The 18,784-nt window shown below is 46.2% G+C and overlaps 1 protein-coding gene and 1 long non-coding RNA gene across 5 annotated transcripts; both read left to right on the top strand.

Annotated features, from left to right (window-relative positions):
• The first annotated feature begins 1,505 nt into the window (after positions 1-1,505).
• Positions 1,506-5,405, top strand: LOC119317246. 4 transcript variants are annotated; one of them, XR_005153559.1, is made up of 4 exons: positions 1,506-1,957; positions 2,396-2,467; positions 2,679-5,018; positions 5,131-5,405. It is a non-coding gene; the product is annotated as an uncharacterized LOC119317246 (long non-coding RNA). The 4 variants fall into 4 exon arrangements; XR_005153561.1 differs by having other exon boundaries at positions 3,459-5,018; positions 5,131-5,403; XR_005153558.1 differs by having other exon boundaries at positions 1,506-2,467.
• A 10,041-nt stretch (positions 5,406-15,446) lies between these two features.
• On the top strand, positions 15,447-17,043 carry LOC119319320 (CBS domain-containing protein CBSX5-like). Its single transcript, XM_037593811.1, has 2 exons — positions 15,447-15,790; positions 15,940-17,043. The coding sequence occupies exons 1-2, from the start codon at positions 15,456-15,458 to the stop codon at positions 16,778-16,780; spliced, it is 1,176 nt and encodes a 391-aa protein (XP_037449708.1). The 5' UTR covers positions 15,447-15,455; the 3' UTR covers positions 16,781-17,043.
• The last annotated feature ends 1,741 nt before the right edge of the window (positions 17,044-18,784 follow it).

Below are 18,784 nucleotides of genomic sequence, written 5' to 3' on the forward strand. Positions count from 1 at the left end.
CAACTCCCTCAGAAAAAAAAGTTGCAGCAACATTTATGTTTTATCTACCATTCAAGTATATAGCTTCCCCCCAAATTTTCTTGTTAGCAACCCTAACAACAAAATTAGGGTATTTCGTGATTAACTCATTAATCAAGAGCCTTTCTTGCATCTCGCTGCTTGTATGTTTGATGGTCGCAGTAATGTGCTGATGATATGTTCAAGTATTTGTTTTATTATTTGAACAAGGGGAGGCGAAAGCGGAATTATATTACCATCAAGAATAGTTTACATTTGGAAATCTTTTACATTTAGATTGCCTAAGAGCATAGGACATCTCTGTGCGCTGTGCTACATCTCACTATTGTACTCACATTAATTTCAAGTTATAAGCACTGGATGCACATGTATTTGCTTCCTGTTAGGATTAGTAGAGATATGGAGCACCTGGGTATTAATCTGGAGATGTTGCAGCAAAGAAACCTGCTAGTTGACCTCAAATTTCCCAATGTCCAGGGTAGAGGATGAGGTTGCGGCGTGGGTGAGGCTGTGTTTTTTTTTTTGAAACGGAGGCGAAAGATTTGCCTCATCCATTAAATAAGAGGAGAATAGAGTGACAATTTGCAAGTGACCCTATAAATAAACGGCATGGCAATTACTCTTACTCTTGTACAACGATACGCCCTAGTTTTTTAGCATCCGCTGTAACCCATAGGTTGGCCTCAAGCAAAATATTTTGAAGAAGAATAGGCGGTGGCGCACTCTTGTGACGAAACACTCGGGCGTTTCTTTCATTCCAAAGAGTCCAAGAGATGAGCATGGTGAGGGAGGCTATCGCTCGTCTGTCTAGATTTCGCATGTTGGTTCTTCTATCCCACCAACGCATAAGAGAGTCCTCAAGGTGCCGATCCGAGGTGTCAATGTGCGTAAGATCAAACTTGTCAATGACCGATCGCCAGAGCCGAATGGAGAAGCGGCACTTGATGAAAAGATGGATGCATGATTCTTGCTCCCTCTTGCAAAGTGGGCAAAGCTCACAATTTTCCCAACCGCGCCGCTCCAACCGGTCCACAGTCCAAATCCGGTCTTGCAAGGCCAGCCAAGCGAAGAATTTGACCTTAGGGGGAACCCAAGCTTTCCAGACCATGTAGTGAATGGGTGAGTGTGTTAGGCCAAGGAATTGCGCCTTATAAGCAGTGGCCGCCGAGTATATTCCATCTACAACATGTTTCCAAACAATGTCATCCTCAACCTGATCATCAAGGTGAAAGTCATGCAGAAGTGTCCAGAGCGAGAAAAGCAAGTAGTATGAGGTTGTCTGTGTAGATAGGCAAGTTTTGAATTGGACACTGTAAACTGAAGCGTGGTCGCCTCAGCTTGCAAGGGACAGGGAGGGAGAGAATGAACCCCATTAACAATCGCGGAAGGGGCGTCCTCTGGGCTATGCCACGTGAAAGATTTTACTGTCGCAGGTAACACCTTCCCACGATACGTAGGAAAAAAAATCATGATAGACTACAGAGCGATCGAAATAGCCGTAACCTAACCAGGGTCTCCTCGTGAGTCGGGATCCTCCGCTCGCCGCCGCCACCTCCTCCCCTTCCTCGTCTCCTGCCGCCGCCACCTCCTCTCCTTCCTCGTCTCCTGCCACGTCCCTCCTCTGGCTTTCGATCTCCGCCACCGGGCCTCCTCCTCTCTCCCACGGGCCTTGGGTGTGGCTCCGCGCGAGGCGCTACATATGAGAGGCGTGGCGGGTGGCCTTCGGGGAGCACCTGCCGTCGAGCATGCGCAGACGCTTATAATCGTGCAGCGCCTGCTGCTTCTGCCGGCGGACCGCGAGCTTCTCCGGCACCGCCGCCGCGGTCACCCTACCTCCATCGTCTCTTTGGTTAGGAGTATTGGAGGGAGGGCATGGGCGTGATTCCGGCGAGATGTGTCTCGGTTAGATGTCTGCGATGCGACAATCAGAAATCCTCTGGTTTGTCTTCCTCCTTATCTGGCTTTAACCATCCAGGAACAGGCCCACAAGTTCTGAGGCATGAAGTTAAAGCTGCTGAATTAGCTAACATGAGATGGGTTTGTGCACATGTATCTTTAGAAGTTTGAGTCAGTAGTAACTTAGTGTGGTGTATTGCGACCTCAGACGCGACTCTTGTGGATGTGGATATCACCTGAAGACTTGACTCATAGAAATCATCTAATAGGCCAAATATGGCTTGGTGTTTCATCTATCTAATATGTAAATTGTCAGCATGACCTCTGAAATACACCTCCCATTTGACTAGAATCTACCTTCCATTTGACTTAGCGTGGACGTCCAATTTCAGTTTGAGCCTTAATCAGTATCTGTTGGCAGTGTTGTGGTGTTCCCGATTTCTGGGCCAGTGTAATGATTATTGAAATTATATTCCTGCAGTTACCTTCTCAGGAACTAGGCTTTGTCGCCTGTCATGCTTCTCAGGCGTCAAGTGACAGTTAACACAACCAGGTAAGATGTTAGTGCAATATGTCTAAAATAAGTTATAGCATGGCATGATATGTACTTACCTCTTCACCCTGCTATGTTCCTTCCTTCCTTTCTTTCTTTCCTTTGTGTAAAGGTTTATTATATTATGTATTTTTAATTGTGTTGCCTCTTTCTCCAACAATGGGCTCTTACAAACCAGCTGAGTTCATCAATTTGCATTCTTCGTCTGTAGGCCTTGTACAAATTAATGTCTACTTGAAAGGCTTTGCACAAATGAATGTCTACCTGAAGTCTCTCTCGCTGGTGCATCTCTGTTTAGAGCACAATCGATTGAAATGAGGAGCTATATATGACAATGAGAAGTTGTATATGGAGAACAATCAATTAGAAACCATATATGAAGCCGTATACTCCATCAACTGTATATCGCAATGAGAAGCTGCTTAGATGGGCTTATACTTAATTTGTATGCAGCATTTTACGTGTCACTGTAGTCGCTCTCTTGTTACGAGCAATCTTGGTCGCATTGTATTTCTTTTGTCCATGTGCATTTAACCAGTTATCTTGGTCTATTGTGAAACCAGCCTTTTATTTACAGCAAGACATACTGCATAACCATTAATAACAAAACATTAGGTTTTATATGGACGTTTGGTGGTCAGCTTTTGTTAATATGCTTTTGTTAAAACCTATGCAAAAAACGTCCATAGTCTTTTGGTGGTCAGCTTTTGTTAATATGCAGATTCATTTGGAACAGCCTCACGCTAGCTGATTTTTCAGGGTACAAATATAGTGAAGTTCTGATTGTAAAGATATGCCTTCCATATCTTAGAACCTCACTCTGTTCTATAGTTCTATTACATACATGCATGTGATATTCACTGTACTTTTTCTCATTGCCCATTACTTCACATGCAATATAACCTATGTAAGTCATCTCTACTGATTTTATTGTATGAACTTTCCTTCTTGCTCTACTTATTATAGCATGTACTTTTTGTCATGATTGCAGTATGCAGCAACCAAGGTGATATGCAGGGCCAAGGTGATGCAAGAACTTCTCAGTTCACAAATGCAAGAGAGTTTTGACTTCTTATGACATTACACTGATCATATTCTGGTGAGATGTTGATGACAGGAAGAATTATTATTGTTGTTCAAGGTAGCTGCAACTATGCACATGATGCAAGAATTATATTTCTGTAGAGGTAGCTGCAACTATGCACGTCAGTTTGATCCTCCTAACTAAAAATAAAATTTAATCTTCTTGGCAGATTCACTTTTCTATATACTAATTTCCGATGTAGTTTGAAAAAAAAGCAAAAGAATCGGATATGATCATAGGACTACAACATGAAGTTTGACGAGTGTCCCATATCCCATCATTGTTCTCTCAGTTTTCACGACATGATTCTCCGTGATAATCTCAGATATACCTAGGAAGATCAAATTACAGAAAAAAAAAACCTTGGAATGGTTCTTTTGATTTACCTTCGGTTCTTATTAACGATATAGTTATCTATATTATCACTTCGAAGTGGTGTTCCTGGAACATTAAATTGATTATAAATACACTAGATATTAATTTTGTGCATATCCATGTCCCACCCACAATGCAAAGCAAGACTGCACATATACGTTAACGAATACGCTAGCAAGATTAGTACGCACAATCACGCACACACAGGAGGTGCACACAATAAGAGTCGGGAAGGGGTGGCCACTCGCCTATGCCACGCCAAAGATTTTACTGTCGCAGGCAACACCTTCCCATGGTACGTACTCTGCGATGAACCGGGTGAACCGGGTGATGGGAGCTTGCGAAGTCAATGATATATTTTGGATCTTGCTGCTTGATTTTGGCATCTATGTTGCAGACCAGAGACCACGTATTACAGGTACTATTTCAATCTCTTGGTTATTTCAGATTGCACATATAAACCGGGTGATGGAAGATGTACTGTACTAAGCGGTTGAATTGTCGTGTTGACTGGGGACTATGTCGTTGTCGAAGTCTGTAATCCAGTTAGACGGTCTTCACTTCTGAAAGTTCATCAACCAGAGTCTACTCTTAGATATTTTGTTTAAGTAAAATTTGCTCAAAGTGATTTAGGATATTGGGCCTCTAAAAGAAAAGTAAGAATCTAAATTCCTAAGTAATTATAACAACTCAAGTGTGATCTTCTTGTTGCTTAATTTTCCAGTTAAGATATCTTTTTGATATAGATTGCCAGGTTCCGTTCTCGCATAAAACTCCCAATCCTATGATCATCATATGTCTCCTGTATGATGTTTTTGCTGGAAGGTCTGCTTACTTTTATGTACATCTCTTTTCTAAAAATGTCACTGATAGTTTGTTTTGCCGAACATATTAGGTTGACTGGATTCCATCTCAATTCCTGTATATCTCTCTAAAAAGGTCACTGGCAAGGTGGTGTGGAGTGAGAAGACATAGAGATGGATGAGGATGACGGAAGGAAGCAGTAGCAGCTCGATCCAGGAACCAACAGCTGGCTCGCTCCTAGGTCTTCAACCCGCTCCCCCCCTCCTTTCAGTCTACCGCATGCAGCAGGTGGGTATACTCAGCTTCGTTGCTCCCACTCATCTTCCTCCCTCCCTCTCTTTCTTATATAGGTTCCCATCTAATGGCAGCTCTCTCTCCCTTTTCCATCTCTGTTTGGTAGATGGTGGAGCAACCAAGCATACATACACATTGAAATTGATTCTATTGTAAGCTGATTCTACATCCAAGAGATCAAGAGATCCTAATGTTATAGCATACGTCCATATTGATGTACATGAGAGACTAAGAATTAAACATGGCAGAGGAATGTGCCGAGACAAGATAAGTGCGCACAAGCCCGCCTTAGGAGGTGCCACCAGGTGGCGCCCCAGCCTCTAGTAACACATGAAAGCCAACGTTGAAAGAATACTTTGTGGAACCACGTTCAAAAGTTCTGAAAAAAATCAAAGAAAAATATGGAATGTTAAAAGGGTGATGTTCTATTGCCATGCAGAAAATGAAGACGAAACACATTACAAGATGTGAGATATGAAAGAAAAAACAGCAAAATCTGTTTGAACTTGAATTTACACCACCATCTTAACATCCGATAATTTTTGAGATTTAGAAACATCGTTTTCGTGTGGTTTACATCACATGCTAATTGTTGTGCCTAGGAAGAGGTAATAGCACCCCAAGTCCACAAACTTGCACATAATGTGGTGTTTTAGTCCAAAACTTACAAAATGTTACTGAGGACTCCACAAACTTGACACCCTATGTGATGTTTTGGTCCACAGCCACTCACAGCGTGACATGTGGCAGTCCAAAGGTGGACCGGTCAGCTGTGGCAATTTTGCACAAAGGCCCCTGGCGTTCACTTGATTCAACCCGCACTACACCCCACCTGAATTAAATGCAACAGGAGTTCATAGATCCGTTCGATCTCTCCCGCTGTCCTGTTGGGGAGACAGTGTGTGTGGCGATTTGTTGATGACGGTTGTCATGGCGCCGTCGTCGCCGGAGTTCACCGGCGGGATTGAGCCACCTCTTTCCGCTCATCTCATCCGGCCGTTCGGCGTCATCCCACCGGACTATGGTGAGCTCCTGTCCCTTCTTCCGCCTCTTCCTTGTTCCGCCCGTGCTCTGTTTCCTCGTCATCGGGTTGTCGTCGCCGTCCACATCAGCCTCGCCGCGTCTGTGTGTCTCACGGTGGTGTGCTTGTTGGATGCTGTTTGTTTTTCTTACGACAGTAAGCTTAGGGTTTTTGCGTAGTGGGTTTTGGCCGAGTAGATTAGGTTAGGTTTTAACCTCCCAAAGTCTTGGGTTTGGCCTGACAAGTGGTTCCTTCTTTCTCGTTCACATGTTAGCTTGTTAGATGCGAGTTGTTCGGTCCTCCATTCATGTGCACCGGAAGCAAATCTGGCAATAGTGGATTGTGTTCATTGCCACCAAATTTAGTTGTCCAATGCTAATGCTTACTTGTGCAATGGTGTTAGTGATGCCACCAGTTGGTTGCGTTCAATGGCAGCAACTTTAGTTAGCCCAATTCTTGCTTTTTGGACATTTGACTGAATTTTTTCAGTTAACTGTAGTTATCTGAATTTTGTCAGTGCACTGTAGTTATTCACAATGTTTTTAGTGCACTGTAGTTAACTGAACATCTTATTTAACTGAACTTCTGAGCTAACTGAATTTTACTGTTAATTTTATACATCACTGTGCAATGCTTACAATTACACATCTTTGATGCAGTGTGTGATTCAGCAAATGGACAAAGGGTGGACACTTCTTTCTTTACACTTGAACTTGAGCATGGTGGACTTTTCTGTGGCCCAATCAGTAATTTGGAGTACTCGAACCCTTCAGTGGAAGTTCTTGATTATGTTGATGCTACCACATTCTCATATTCTTTCCTTGAAGACCACCTAACTTGGTTGGGATATCCAGTGGATGAGCACATACTTTACTGGTGCTTGCCTGACAAATTTGCAGATGATTTGGTCAGAATTAAATCTGATGATGATGTGCAACACATCATCAGAGCTAGTGTCAATCATAAAGTGCTTTCTGTTATGGTTGACCATGCAGATTTCATCAGCAATTTCAGGGCTGAATCCATATGCACATTGCCATCAATTCAGTGCCCTGTTGCAATGCACACTGAAAGTGAAGCATCTTTCCACCAGAGTGTAATTTCTGTCAATGAAGATGAGCCATTTTTAGAGTTTCCTGCAACTGGAACAGAACCTGGAAGCTTGGTTATACAAGGTGTAGATCACAATTTGCTTACTGAATATGGAGCAACAGTAATTGAAGATGTAGTTGTTTCTGACTCAGATTTCAGTGATAGTGATTATGACATAGATGAGGGGGATGATGATCTTTATGATGACAATATTGACTTTGATGTTGATGAAGAAGCTGAGGAAGAAGAGGATGATGTGGAGGTAGATGACTATTTGCTTGATGATGAAGATCTTAATCTGCCCATTGAGAAAGCAGAGCAGTTGAGGTACAAGTTTACTGCCTTCAATTCAAAGGTGGACATGGTTGCCCCTGCCTTCAAAGTTGGGATGGTCTTTGCTGATGTGAAGGAGCTTAGACTTGCTATTACTGCATATTCTGTTAAGAACAGAGTTCAGATCAAGAAGTTAAAGAATGACAAAACTAGAATAGAGGTTGTTTGTGAAAGAGGTTGCCCATGGTGGCTAAAAGCTGGGAAGGACAACAAGACAGGTGGATTTGTAATCAAGGCTTACTATGGAGAGCACATTTGTCAGAAGAAATGGAAGATAAGGCAGATGACAACTAAGTTTCTGTGCCAGTATTTCATAGATGAGTTCAGGGATGACCAGAAAATGTCACTTGGTACATTTTCAAGAAAAATCACCAAGGCATTCAATGTGACCCCTAACAGATGGAAGCTAGCAAGGGCTAGAACTGCAGCCCTGAAAGAGATCCATGGTGATGAAGAACATCAGTTCAGTGGGCTATGGGACTATGGTCATGAGTTAAGGAGTACAAACCCTGGCTCTACATTTCTGTTATCAACTGAGTTTAAGAAAGACCCAAAATTTCCAATGGGCAGGAAGTGTCTGAAGACACTGTACTGGTCTTATGATGCATGTAAAAGAGGGTGGTTAAAGGGGTGCAGGCCTATCATTTTCATTGATGGATGTCACATGAAAACAAGGTTCAAAGGAGTTTTGCTTAGTGCTATTGGAATTGATCCAAATGACTGCATTTTCCCCATTGCAATGGGTTGGGTTGAAGTAGAATGCACAGGATCCTGGGAATGGTTTCTGACAACTTTGAGAGATGATCTAAACATCACTAACAGTGCTCCTTTCACAATTATGAGTGACAAGAAAAAGGGATTGATAAATGCTGTGCAGAAAGTGTGGCCAGATGCAGAGCATAGGTTTTGTGTGAGGCATATCTATCAGAATTTCAATGAGAAGCACAAGGGAGAGTTGTTGAAGCAAGACCTGTGGGCCATTGCAAGATCACCAAACAAAGTGAAGTGGAGGCAGAATTGTGAGAAAATGGATGCAGATAGTTCAGCTGGATTTCATTGGACTGAAAGACTTGATCCAAAGACTTGGTGTAAAGCATTTTTCAGTGAATTTCCCAAATGTGACATTCTACTGAACAATAATTCTGAAGTGTTTAACAGCTATATCCTTGAAGGCAGAGAGATGGCAGTGTTGTCAATGCTTGAATATATATTCTACAAAATCATGCAAAGGCTTGTGAGCAAACAAAAAGAGGCAATAGAAAAGTGGGTAGGGCAGAGAATATGTCCAAAGATCAAGAAGAAGTTAGACAAGAACACTGAATTTGCTGCTAATTGTCATGTTTCAGAAACTGACCAACAAAAATTCAGAGTTCAGTCTGGAAATTCTATCTACTCAGTGGACTTGTGTTTGCATACCTGTGATTGCAGGAGATGGCAGTTATCTGGTGTGCCTTGTGGCCATTCCATAGCATGTTGTAGGGAAGAAAGAATTGACCCAGAGTTAATGGTTCATGACTGCTACATTGTGGAGAACTATATGAAAGCATATGGCTACACACTGGTCCCTCTAAGAGACCCTAAATACTAGGAGGTGCAGCCATGATACAAGGTTTTTCCACCTGTGTTCACTAAACAGCTGGGCAGGCCAAAGAAAAACAGGAAAAAAACACCTGAAGAGAAAATCAAACATGGTGTGAGATATTTGAACAAGAAAGGTGTTACAATGCATTGCTCCATATGTGGCAGAGCTGACCACAACAGAAAGGGCCACTACAGATGGCAGGAAGCACTTGTTGAAGAAGGGGTAGAGCTGGTGGATGAAAATTATGATGATCCAACTTTTCTGCAGGTATGTTTCACTTGTAACTAATAAAGTGTCACTTCTAACTGCAGAATGTTTCAGTTATAACTGAATAATATGAGCTTCTTTGCAGAACATATACCCTACCAGGCCAGATCCTAGGTTAGATCCTAGTGAGTCACCCACCAGCATGGTCTTCAACATGGCTACCAGAGATAGAGCTAGAAGAGCTCAACAAAGAGTTCATGGCCCATTGCCACAACAGTCTTCATTTGTTGATGCTGCTGGTGCTGCAATACCACAGCCAAGGGTCACTACAGAGATGAACATTGCTAGACAGACAAGGGCAAGAACCATAGCCGACAGAGGAGAAGGATCTGAAGCTACTGGCAGAGGAAGAGGAAGGAAAAGGAGAGGAAGAGGAGAAGGAAATCCAGCAACAAGGAGAGGAAGAGGAGCAAATGCAAATCCAATGCTTGGCAGAGGAGCAAATGTAGTGCTTGGAAGAGGAGCAAATGCAGTGCTTGGCAGAGGAGCAAATGCAGTGCTTGGCAGAGGAACAAATCTAGTGCTTGGCAGAGGAGCAAATCCAGTGCTTGGAAGAGGAGCAAATGCAGATGCAGTTCCAGCAAGAGGAGGCAGAAATGTGCATGCTTGGAGAGGCATGGGAGGAAGAAATGCAGGTGCAGGTACAGGAAGAGGAGCAATTCCAGGTGAGAAGGCATGGTGGCTGATGTTTGGAGAAGATATTAGCAACAACCTAATTCCTGATCTAAATGCTCCCCCTGATGCTTGATTTGGTGGCAGTTCAGACTGTCACTTTTTTTGTTAAGGCCTGAAGCAATGTAAAACATTGAGTGGCCTTTTTGGATGCAGAAAAGAGCATCCAATGCCTCATTATTTGATGGCTAACAGTGGCATTAAGTGCCCTTTTGTAACTAAAAACTGTGATGGCAAACATGTGGCATTAGCTGGGTTTTAATGCTTTCCAAAATTCAGTTAACTTCTGTCATTTAGCAAAGTTCAGTTTAATTCAGTTAAGGCTGTCCAAAATTCAGTTAAGTTCTGTCAGTTTTCAAAGTTCAGTTTAATTCAGTTCATTATGTCCAAAATTCAGTTAAGTATGTCAGTTTGCAAAGTATTTGTTGCCACTGTTACAGCAAACTGAATGTACTTAGCTGCAATTATTTGGCCTACAGATAACTGAATTTTGTTTAAGGTAAAAAAACAAAAAATGTTCGGCCTGGGTCTCGAACCCAGGACCGTGCTTTGGTAAGCTAGGAGCAATGCCAGTGGAGTAGTAGTCGTGGTCTGGTGTATTTGCTGCCACTGTTGTACTAATACTAATTTTTACGACGGGCCGACGATTCAGTTTTCACACTTGTCTTAAAGACGGCAACCCACCGCCCTCATCGCCCACTACCACTCCCCACTTCCCTTGTCTCCTCGTTTCTTGTGCTACCCACCTCCATCTCATCGCCACACCCGAAAACCCTCGCCGAGGTCGAAGCCGCCGCCGACGCCATGGACGACAGCCTCGGATGGCAGAGGGCCGTCGAAGATCTGGCCGGTGATGACCAGGCGGCGCGGGCGGACCTGCAGGAGATCGCGCGCTGGTTCCCGAGCATCCAGATGATGAGGAACCACGCGCGCGGCCTCATTAAGGCAATGACGGACGATGAGAGGCGTCGCGCCATGCCCAGCGGCAATTTTGGCGTCGTCGGCGTCCATTCGGCGAAGATCCTGCAGTTCGCCATGGGGAAGACGCGGTCGGATGATCTGGACCAGCGCGCGCGCTGGTGGATGTACCGGTCCGCCAGGGCGCCGCCGCAGCAGCCGGATCCGAACCGTGTCACCTCCAGGGCGGAGCGCGTGTGGGAGGTCGTCCTTGCCCTCCCCGCGCCAATCAACAGGGCGTATTGGGACAGGTTCCAGCCTGAGCTCCTCCTTCCCGACGACGTCTCCGACGCGGATTCGTCGTCCGACTCTGAGCACAAGCACCTCACCTCCGACGCGGACTTTGGCTACGACCCGGAGACCGAGTCGTCTGAAGAGTGGGAGGTGGACGTCATCGTCCTCTCTGATGATGAGCCGGATTCATCGTCCGACTCTGAGCACAAGCACCTCACCTCCGACGAGGACTCTGGCAACGACCCGGAGACTGAGTCGTCTAAAGAGTGGGAGGTGGACGTCATCGTCCTCTCTGACGACGAGCCGGATGAGGTGCTGATGGCACCACGGTCTGTGAACCTCCCCATCGACGTGGACGCGCTGCCAGATGTGCCTGACCTCGTCGTCGTCAAGCAAGAGGAGGCGGACGAGGCAGACAAGGTGCCTATGCAGGAAGACGAGGCAGACGGCAGGAAGGGGAAGAAGAATGCAAGCAACAAGAGGCCTGCAGATGGGGTGGTGCGCCGCTCGGAGAGGCTGAAGATGTTGAAGAAGAATTGAAGCAGAAGCCTTGAAGAAGATGTGATGCAGCTGAAGAAGAAGACTTTAGGTATGCTGATATAGTAGAGCAGCATATAAGTTAAGTATTTAGGCAATGTTGTTTAGGTGTGCTCATATATTCAGAGCATATAAGTTATTTTATGATGCTATGGTGTTGTTAAGTATGATGGTGAACTAATGTGTTGAACTAAGATGTTTAACTATGATGGTATGGCCAGTTATGCTAAACTAAGGTATGAATGTTGCTGTTTAGGTGTTGAAGTATCCAATGCTGTAGTTAGTTAGTTATGAATATTGTTGTCAGTTAACAATTTGAATGTTTGCATGTGGAGTACTGATGCATGACATCCCATGACTAGGGTCCATATGCAACAATTTGTTGCAACCAACTCTTTCCCAAAATAGTATGCACATATTTAGTTAAACATTCAGAACTCTGAAAAATTAAGTTAACTGAAATTTTGTGCCCTCAGATAACAAATTTAGTTTTCTTCCGACTTTGATAACAGATTTGAGTTAGCTTAGTGCACTCAGATGACAAAACTCAGTACTGTTAACTATGACCAAATTCAGTTAACTCCCAAAATTCAGTTAACTGTCAAAGTATAGGTAACTGTCAAAAATTTCAGTTAACTGTCAAAGTACAGTTAACTGTCAAAAAATTTAGTTAACTGTCAAAGTACAGTTAACTCACTAAATCAATAATAAGACACTTCAATTAAATAAAAGTACTTAAATTGAAGTACATACTTCAGTACACAAATTAGTAAAATTACTGAATACAAATAAGTCTGGAACTTCAAGTGCAAGGTCATACTGGACCTGCTACTAATGATTACAATAACCAGTGCATCACTCAAATTCTTCAAGCATCTTTTTCAGCTTCCTTATCTTGCCCTTGGTGTCTTCCTTATGTTTGAAAAGATCACCAATCATATACTCTAATTCTTCTTCTCTTGCTTTAGCACATTCCTCTCCAGCACCAGGTTGTCCCTCTGTTGCACCAGACTGTCCCTCTCTTCCATGATACTGTCCCTCTCTTGCTTCATGAGGTCCCTCTCTTTCTCTGCCTTGGCCCTCACAACTTGATGAATGTTTGTGAATGATTTGTCAGACATCTTATTGTTATCCAAATCTTCCTTCATGTCAGCCAGAGCTAGTTGTGTGTTGCCTAGTTGGGCCAGAGCTTGTTCCTTCTCAGCCACCATTTGAGCAAAATCAACCTTAAAAAACCTCAAATCTTTTTCCATCTTTTCCTTCTCTCTCACAACCCTAAGATTTTTTGCAGCATTAACTACATTGTCCTGGAGCCTAAGCTTGTTCTCATCTTCATACATGCCCCAAATCCTAGCTAGGCTCATCGTCAAAGGGGCAGGCCACTCAGGGTCAACTCACTCCAGATAGCTGCATTTAGGTATCTTCTACAAATTTGCAACAAAGAAAAATATTCAGTAAAATGAAAAAAAATTAGTTATATACTGGCTCAACTACACTACAAATGTTCAGTTTACATGAAGAACAAACAGTTTACTTGATTTGGTTTTGTCAGCTTCCACACATTCAGAGTTACAAACAACAAGATTCAGTTAACTGACAGATATAACTGAATGTATTCACTTAATTTAAAGAACTACAAACAAACAACAAATTCAGAGTTACAAACAACAATCCACAATATTCACTTAATTTAAAGAACTACAAACAAAACAAAAACATTCAGTTAACTGACAGAAGCAAAAACAACAACATAAGCACCGAATCTAGCTGTCAACACAACTGAATCAAACTGACCAAATGAATCAAACACTGAATCTAACTGCCAGAACTAAACTGCTGAATCAAACTGACCAAATGAGCTACTAACCTTCTGTGCACAAGCTAGGAATCTCCTCCCACTATCCACTGATTCAAATGCCACCAGCTTCTCACACACACATTCATGCTCACATCTAGAACTCAGATCTGTGGCCAGGCCGCTCCATTCCACACACAAGATGGTGGCAGGTAGCTAAAACAAAAGTAAATCAGCTTCATTTACTAACTAACAATGCACACCCAAAGAAACCCTAACTAACCATACCACAGAAAGAGATCTAACCTGCACTTCACTGCAGACTGACTCAGCGTCGGACGGACTGCCAGAATCGCTCAAGGAAACCATGGCCACGAGCTGTGCAAATGTTCAAGGCAGGGGATGGGGGAAGGGACCTTGCTGCCGGCGACAGAGGAGGGAGAGAGAGAGCTAGAGGGAGAGCGAGAGGATGGAGAATGGTGAACAGGAAGGAGAAAGGGGGACATGAACGGTAGGTGGTGGGGTGGGGGAACGGGAGAAACGGGACCAGCGACGGGGTGTAGTGCGGGTTGAATCAAGTGAACGCCAGGGGCCTTTGTGCAAAATCGCCACAGCTGACCAGTCCACCCTCTGGACTGCCACATGTCATGCTGTGAGTGGCTGTGGACCAAAACATCACATAGGGCGTCAAATTTATGGAGTTCTCAATAACATTTTACAAGTTTTAGACTAAAACACCACATTTTGTGCAAGTTTGTGGAGTCCTCAGCCTGGGAACACAGGGCCGTGAGCTGGGATCACGATGCACGAAGTTCCATGGAAGGTAATAAGCGCCTACGACCGCGGCGGGGCATGGTGCGGCGCCGCCACCCCTCGTCTCGTAGCGATACGGCCCCAACTGCCACCATGTGATCTGCCGTTGGCCGTTTCGATACGTACGGCTCGGAGCCCAGCTGTTCCTGCACGGCAGCACGGCTCGTCGACGTGTTCGAAGACCGCGGGATTGGCGTCTACCGGGACGCTACGTCGCGCCGTTCCCCGGCTTGTCTGCATTCGGGGTGTAATAGCTGTTGCTCGCCTCAAAATTTTCTATTAGATGGGTGTGTTCGTACTTCAGATTTGGGCTGTAGTGTGTCGTACGGGGACAGGGCGCATCTTCCCGTCGTGTCTGCCGTGGCAAATGTTACTATATCAACGACGGCCATGTGTGTTTTGGGCAAGCCAAATTGAAGTAGGACTGTTATTGAAAAATACCCAAGCTGTACTCCAAGGCCCCAGCCTGTTTGAAAATGGTTCTGGTAGCACGCACTCATGGTTGAAAATGGGTAGATGTTTGGTGCTCGATACATGACACCTGAGCTATCTCGCTACAATAGATAGGGTGTTAGGGCATGTACAATGGTTCTATCTTAGCAATGCCACGTAGGATAAATGATAAGGTGGAGGAGAGAGAAATTATAAGAGAAGGCTTGTCTTCTCTTAATTAAGAGAAGGCAAGAGATGATCTCTTAGCACAATATGTCTCACCATGTTTTTAGGAATAACTAGTTATTGAAGATAAAGCTAAGAGATGACCCATTGTAGACATGTTTTTTTGTCATCTCTAAATTACATGCAATATTTAAGATAAGACTACCTTATCAACCATTGTACATGCCCTTAACCATTATAACCTATCAAAGGAAAAGTACTAGTATTACACTAACTGTCGGAAATAACCTCTGGTGGTCTTCCAACATGTATGCTTAATTTAGGTCTTACATCAAATTAGTGAAACACGGATTGATTCTGTTGCAGAACATTCCAAATGTCCTCGCAAGATTACAGCACATGGCACGTCCCGCCTGCTCCACCTATAAATAGCCCTCACCGCTACATGACTTGCATCGCCTCATCCCGCTCTCCAGTAACACACGTTCTCTGCACTCCTCTCGTGCCAGAATGGCTGCGAGCATTCTGTCCCACGTTGTCTCCGACCTCTGCATCGGCAAGCCGGCGGTGCGTGTGCTGCCACCGTCGACTCCCATCGCGGCGGCCCTCGCCACGCTCCGCGCCGGCGCCGACCCGTTCGTCTTCGTGGACGCTGCACCCCCGGACGCGAAGAAGGCGGCCGCGTTGTCCGTCGTCAAGGTCAGCGTCGCGGAGATCCTGTGCTACGTCTGCGGCGACGGCGGCAACCTCGGCGACCCCGCGGCCGCGCTCCGCCGGCCCGTGTCCGTGCTCACCGCCGTGGTTGGCGATCACGGCGTCACCCGCCGAGTGAATCCACAGACGAGGTGCGTGAATACGGCCGTGGTCAGCCGCCGCCGTACCTTTTGAATCTTGCTACTACTTTGTTCTGAAATCGGAACCGTCTCTCTCAGCCATAGGGCCATACCAGCCCATTTTGGACTAGAAAACTGACTGTTCGGTCCAACTTTTGCAGCCTGCTCGACGCCATCGACGCGCTGCTGGCCAACAACTCGCACAGTCTGCTCGTCCCGCTCCACGCCCGGGCCCGAAAGAAGCACCACCACGCCTCCGCCGGCTACTGCGTGCTGACGCAGCAAGACATCGTCCGGCACCTCTTCGGCTCCATCTCCCTCTTCGCCCCGGTCGCCGCGCTCTCCGTGGCCTCCCTCGGCCTCGTGCGCCGGGACGACGCGCACGCCGTCCACGTCGACGACGACGCGCTCGACGCCATCCCTCTCCTGCAGAGGTCCATCGGGCACGGCACCGCCGTGGCCGTCGTGGCGGACGACGACGCGCTCGTCGGAGAGATCTGCCCGGGCGTGCTCGGCTCCTGCGACGACGTCGAGTCCGTGTCCGCCGCCTTCGCCGCGCTCTCGGCCGGCGACGCCATGACGTACATCGACTGCTACTTCTCGCCGCCCGAGTTCCTGCTCCGCTCCATCAGAGCCGAGCTCACGGACAAGGGGCTTCATGCCATGTGCGACCTCATGGATGCCGCCTACACGACGGACGTTGCAGCTCTGTCGTCGTCGTCAACGTCATCTGACGAGGAGTGTTTGCCGTTGGCGCCTGCGAGACGCGCGAGGAAGATGTCGTCGGGAAGCTTCCGGTGGCGGTCGACGGAGGACGTGGCGGCGTGTCATGCTGGGAGTTCGCTGGTCGCCGTCATGGCCCAAGCGCTCGCGCACCGAGTCGGGCATGTTTGGGTCGTCGATGAGCTCACCGGCGCTCTAGTCGGAGTCGTCAGCTGCGCCGATGTGCTTGCTGTGCTCCGGGACCATCTCCGTCCAGAGTGCTATGCAGATGATTTGTGATCGATCACTATAGCCTGCAGATACGTAAGCATAGCTAGAGCTCGGCGATTTCCCGTCATGCCGCCCTGCTACGAGTCTACGACTGTTGGAGACCTGCTGCTGTTTTCTGTAAAGGATCGGCCCAGCTTTTTTTTAGAACATGTTGGTTCCGGTTTTTATTTTATTTTTAAGGGGTAACCAAGTTTTATATTCGTCGTAAGCCAGAAATACATCTCGGGTCATGGGGTTGACCAAGCCACACATGACGCCCCTGACCTAAAGAACGAGCAAACTTGACTAGACTATGAGCTTCGCTATTCGAAGAGTATCTCTACTTTCAAACATAAAATGACAAGTAAGGGTTCGGAACCCTGCACCCGTACGGCCTCAACATCTCATCATGTCGTAACCAGTTGTCCTTCCATATATTTGTTGTTGAGTCATTGCGGATCCATCTGATCGAGCCATGTTTCAGACTTGTATGACTTTACTTTTTGTTGACGTGATTCTTTGTGTGTATATGTTGATGTTACATGTGTGCATCCTTGTCATATATATGTTGGGAAAGTGCTCATTGTGTTGTGTTTATATCTCTTTAATGCTTCATTTTAAATAAATAAAATTGACCCTTAATCATAGAAAAAAAAGTAGAGCTCGGTCGATTTTCCATCGTTCCGGGCTGCTACGATTGTTGAAGAGTTGTTGTTGCCTCATTATTAAAAAAGAAGGATATCACTGGAGAGTAATTGGTCCCAGCTTGTGTGAATTTCTAACATAAAGAAAAGTTTATCTCGAAAGATGGAAGGCAAATTTGGCCTACATGCTAGGTTATGAAGCTTTGTTTTTATGTCGTCTTGAGTCTTCTGTTTCACCTTTTACTCTTTATCTTCGTCCTCGACACTACGCAACGAAGTAGCAGTTCGATCCTTCCTTGCAAAGGCGTGTTCTCGGCCACAGTGTGTTCAACAATCTTTCAAAACCTACGAGATTAGTCCAGTTTGTAGAGTTTTTTTTTCTAGTGAATGCTTTCATTTCAATAAAGCTCTCAATATTGCCTGCCAAAAAAACATTATCTGCTTATAAAAGAGATGATTGCCACATCCCAACCGCCACCACGGTCACCGGATTGCCTATGGCCTCGCTGGATGCCGATCCATTGCCGGTGCCCAAGAGTACAAGCGATCGGCGTCGTTCAAAAACTCCTATTTCCAAGTCAGTCATAAAGCCGTGGATTGGCCCGATTCCTAAGGTAATGAGAAAGCTTGTAACTTTGTCTGATTTTTTGCCCGAAAATTGGACTCTTGTCACGCGAAAGAAGAAGAAAGGCAATATTTGCCGGCCACCGCCGCCGCCAAGATCGGCGGTGGCGAGATCGGCGAGCGCTGTTCGAGCGGCCAGACGGGCTCGTTTGAATGCGTTATTGGGCCGTGGACCTGAGCTGGATGTGGGTTTGGATGTGGCGATGGTCGTGGGTTCTCTTGGTGCAGGCGAGGCCCAACCAGAGGCCCATGCCTCGCGCATCCCAGAGCGGACGTACGTGCATGTATCACTGCAGACAGTCCATCCTACGATTGTGTCTAGGGCTTCGAGTCCGGGATTTCCTTTGTTGGGCACTGGACGGGCGAGGAGGATCTCATCCGCCGGCGGCATGGCAGGTCGTGGTCAGCCGCCCTCTAAGCAAGGGCCACCTATCGCCGCTGGCGCCTCGGTTTCTGGCGGAGCTGGTCGTGGCGCTATGCCGGCCATTACTGCTGCCGCGGCGGGCGCGGCCGGTCATGCACCGCCGTTCGTCGTTGCCGCTGGTGGTGTTGGCCGCGACGCCTCGTTTTCTGGCAGAGCTGGTCGTGGCGCTATGCCGGCCAGTACTGTTGCCGCGGCGGGCGCGACCGGTCGTGCAACACCGTCCGTCGTTGGCGCTGGTGGTGTTGGCCGCGGTGCCACGCCGGGCGGTGGGGGTGGACGGGGTGTTGTACTCCCTCCAAGGCCGGCGGCAACAGGGGTGCAACCCCGAGTCGGGACTGGTCG

The sequence above is a fragment of the Triticum dicoccoides genome, chromosome 6A (assembly GCF_002162155.2).
Source record: "Triticum dicoccoides isolate Atlit2015 ecotype Zavitan chromosome 6A, WEW_v2.0, whole genome shotgun sequence".
NCBI lineage: Eukaryota > Viridiplantae > Streptophyta > Magnoliopsida > Poales > Poaceae > Triticum > Triticum dicoccoides.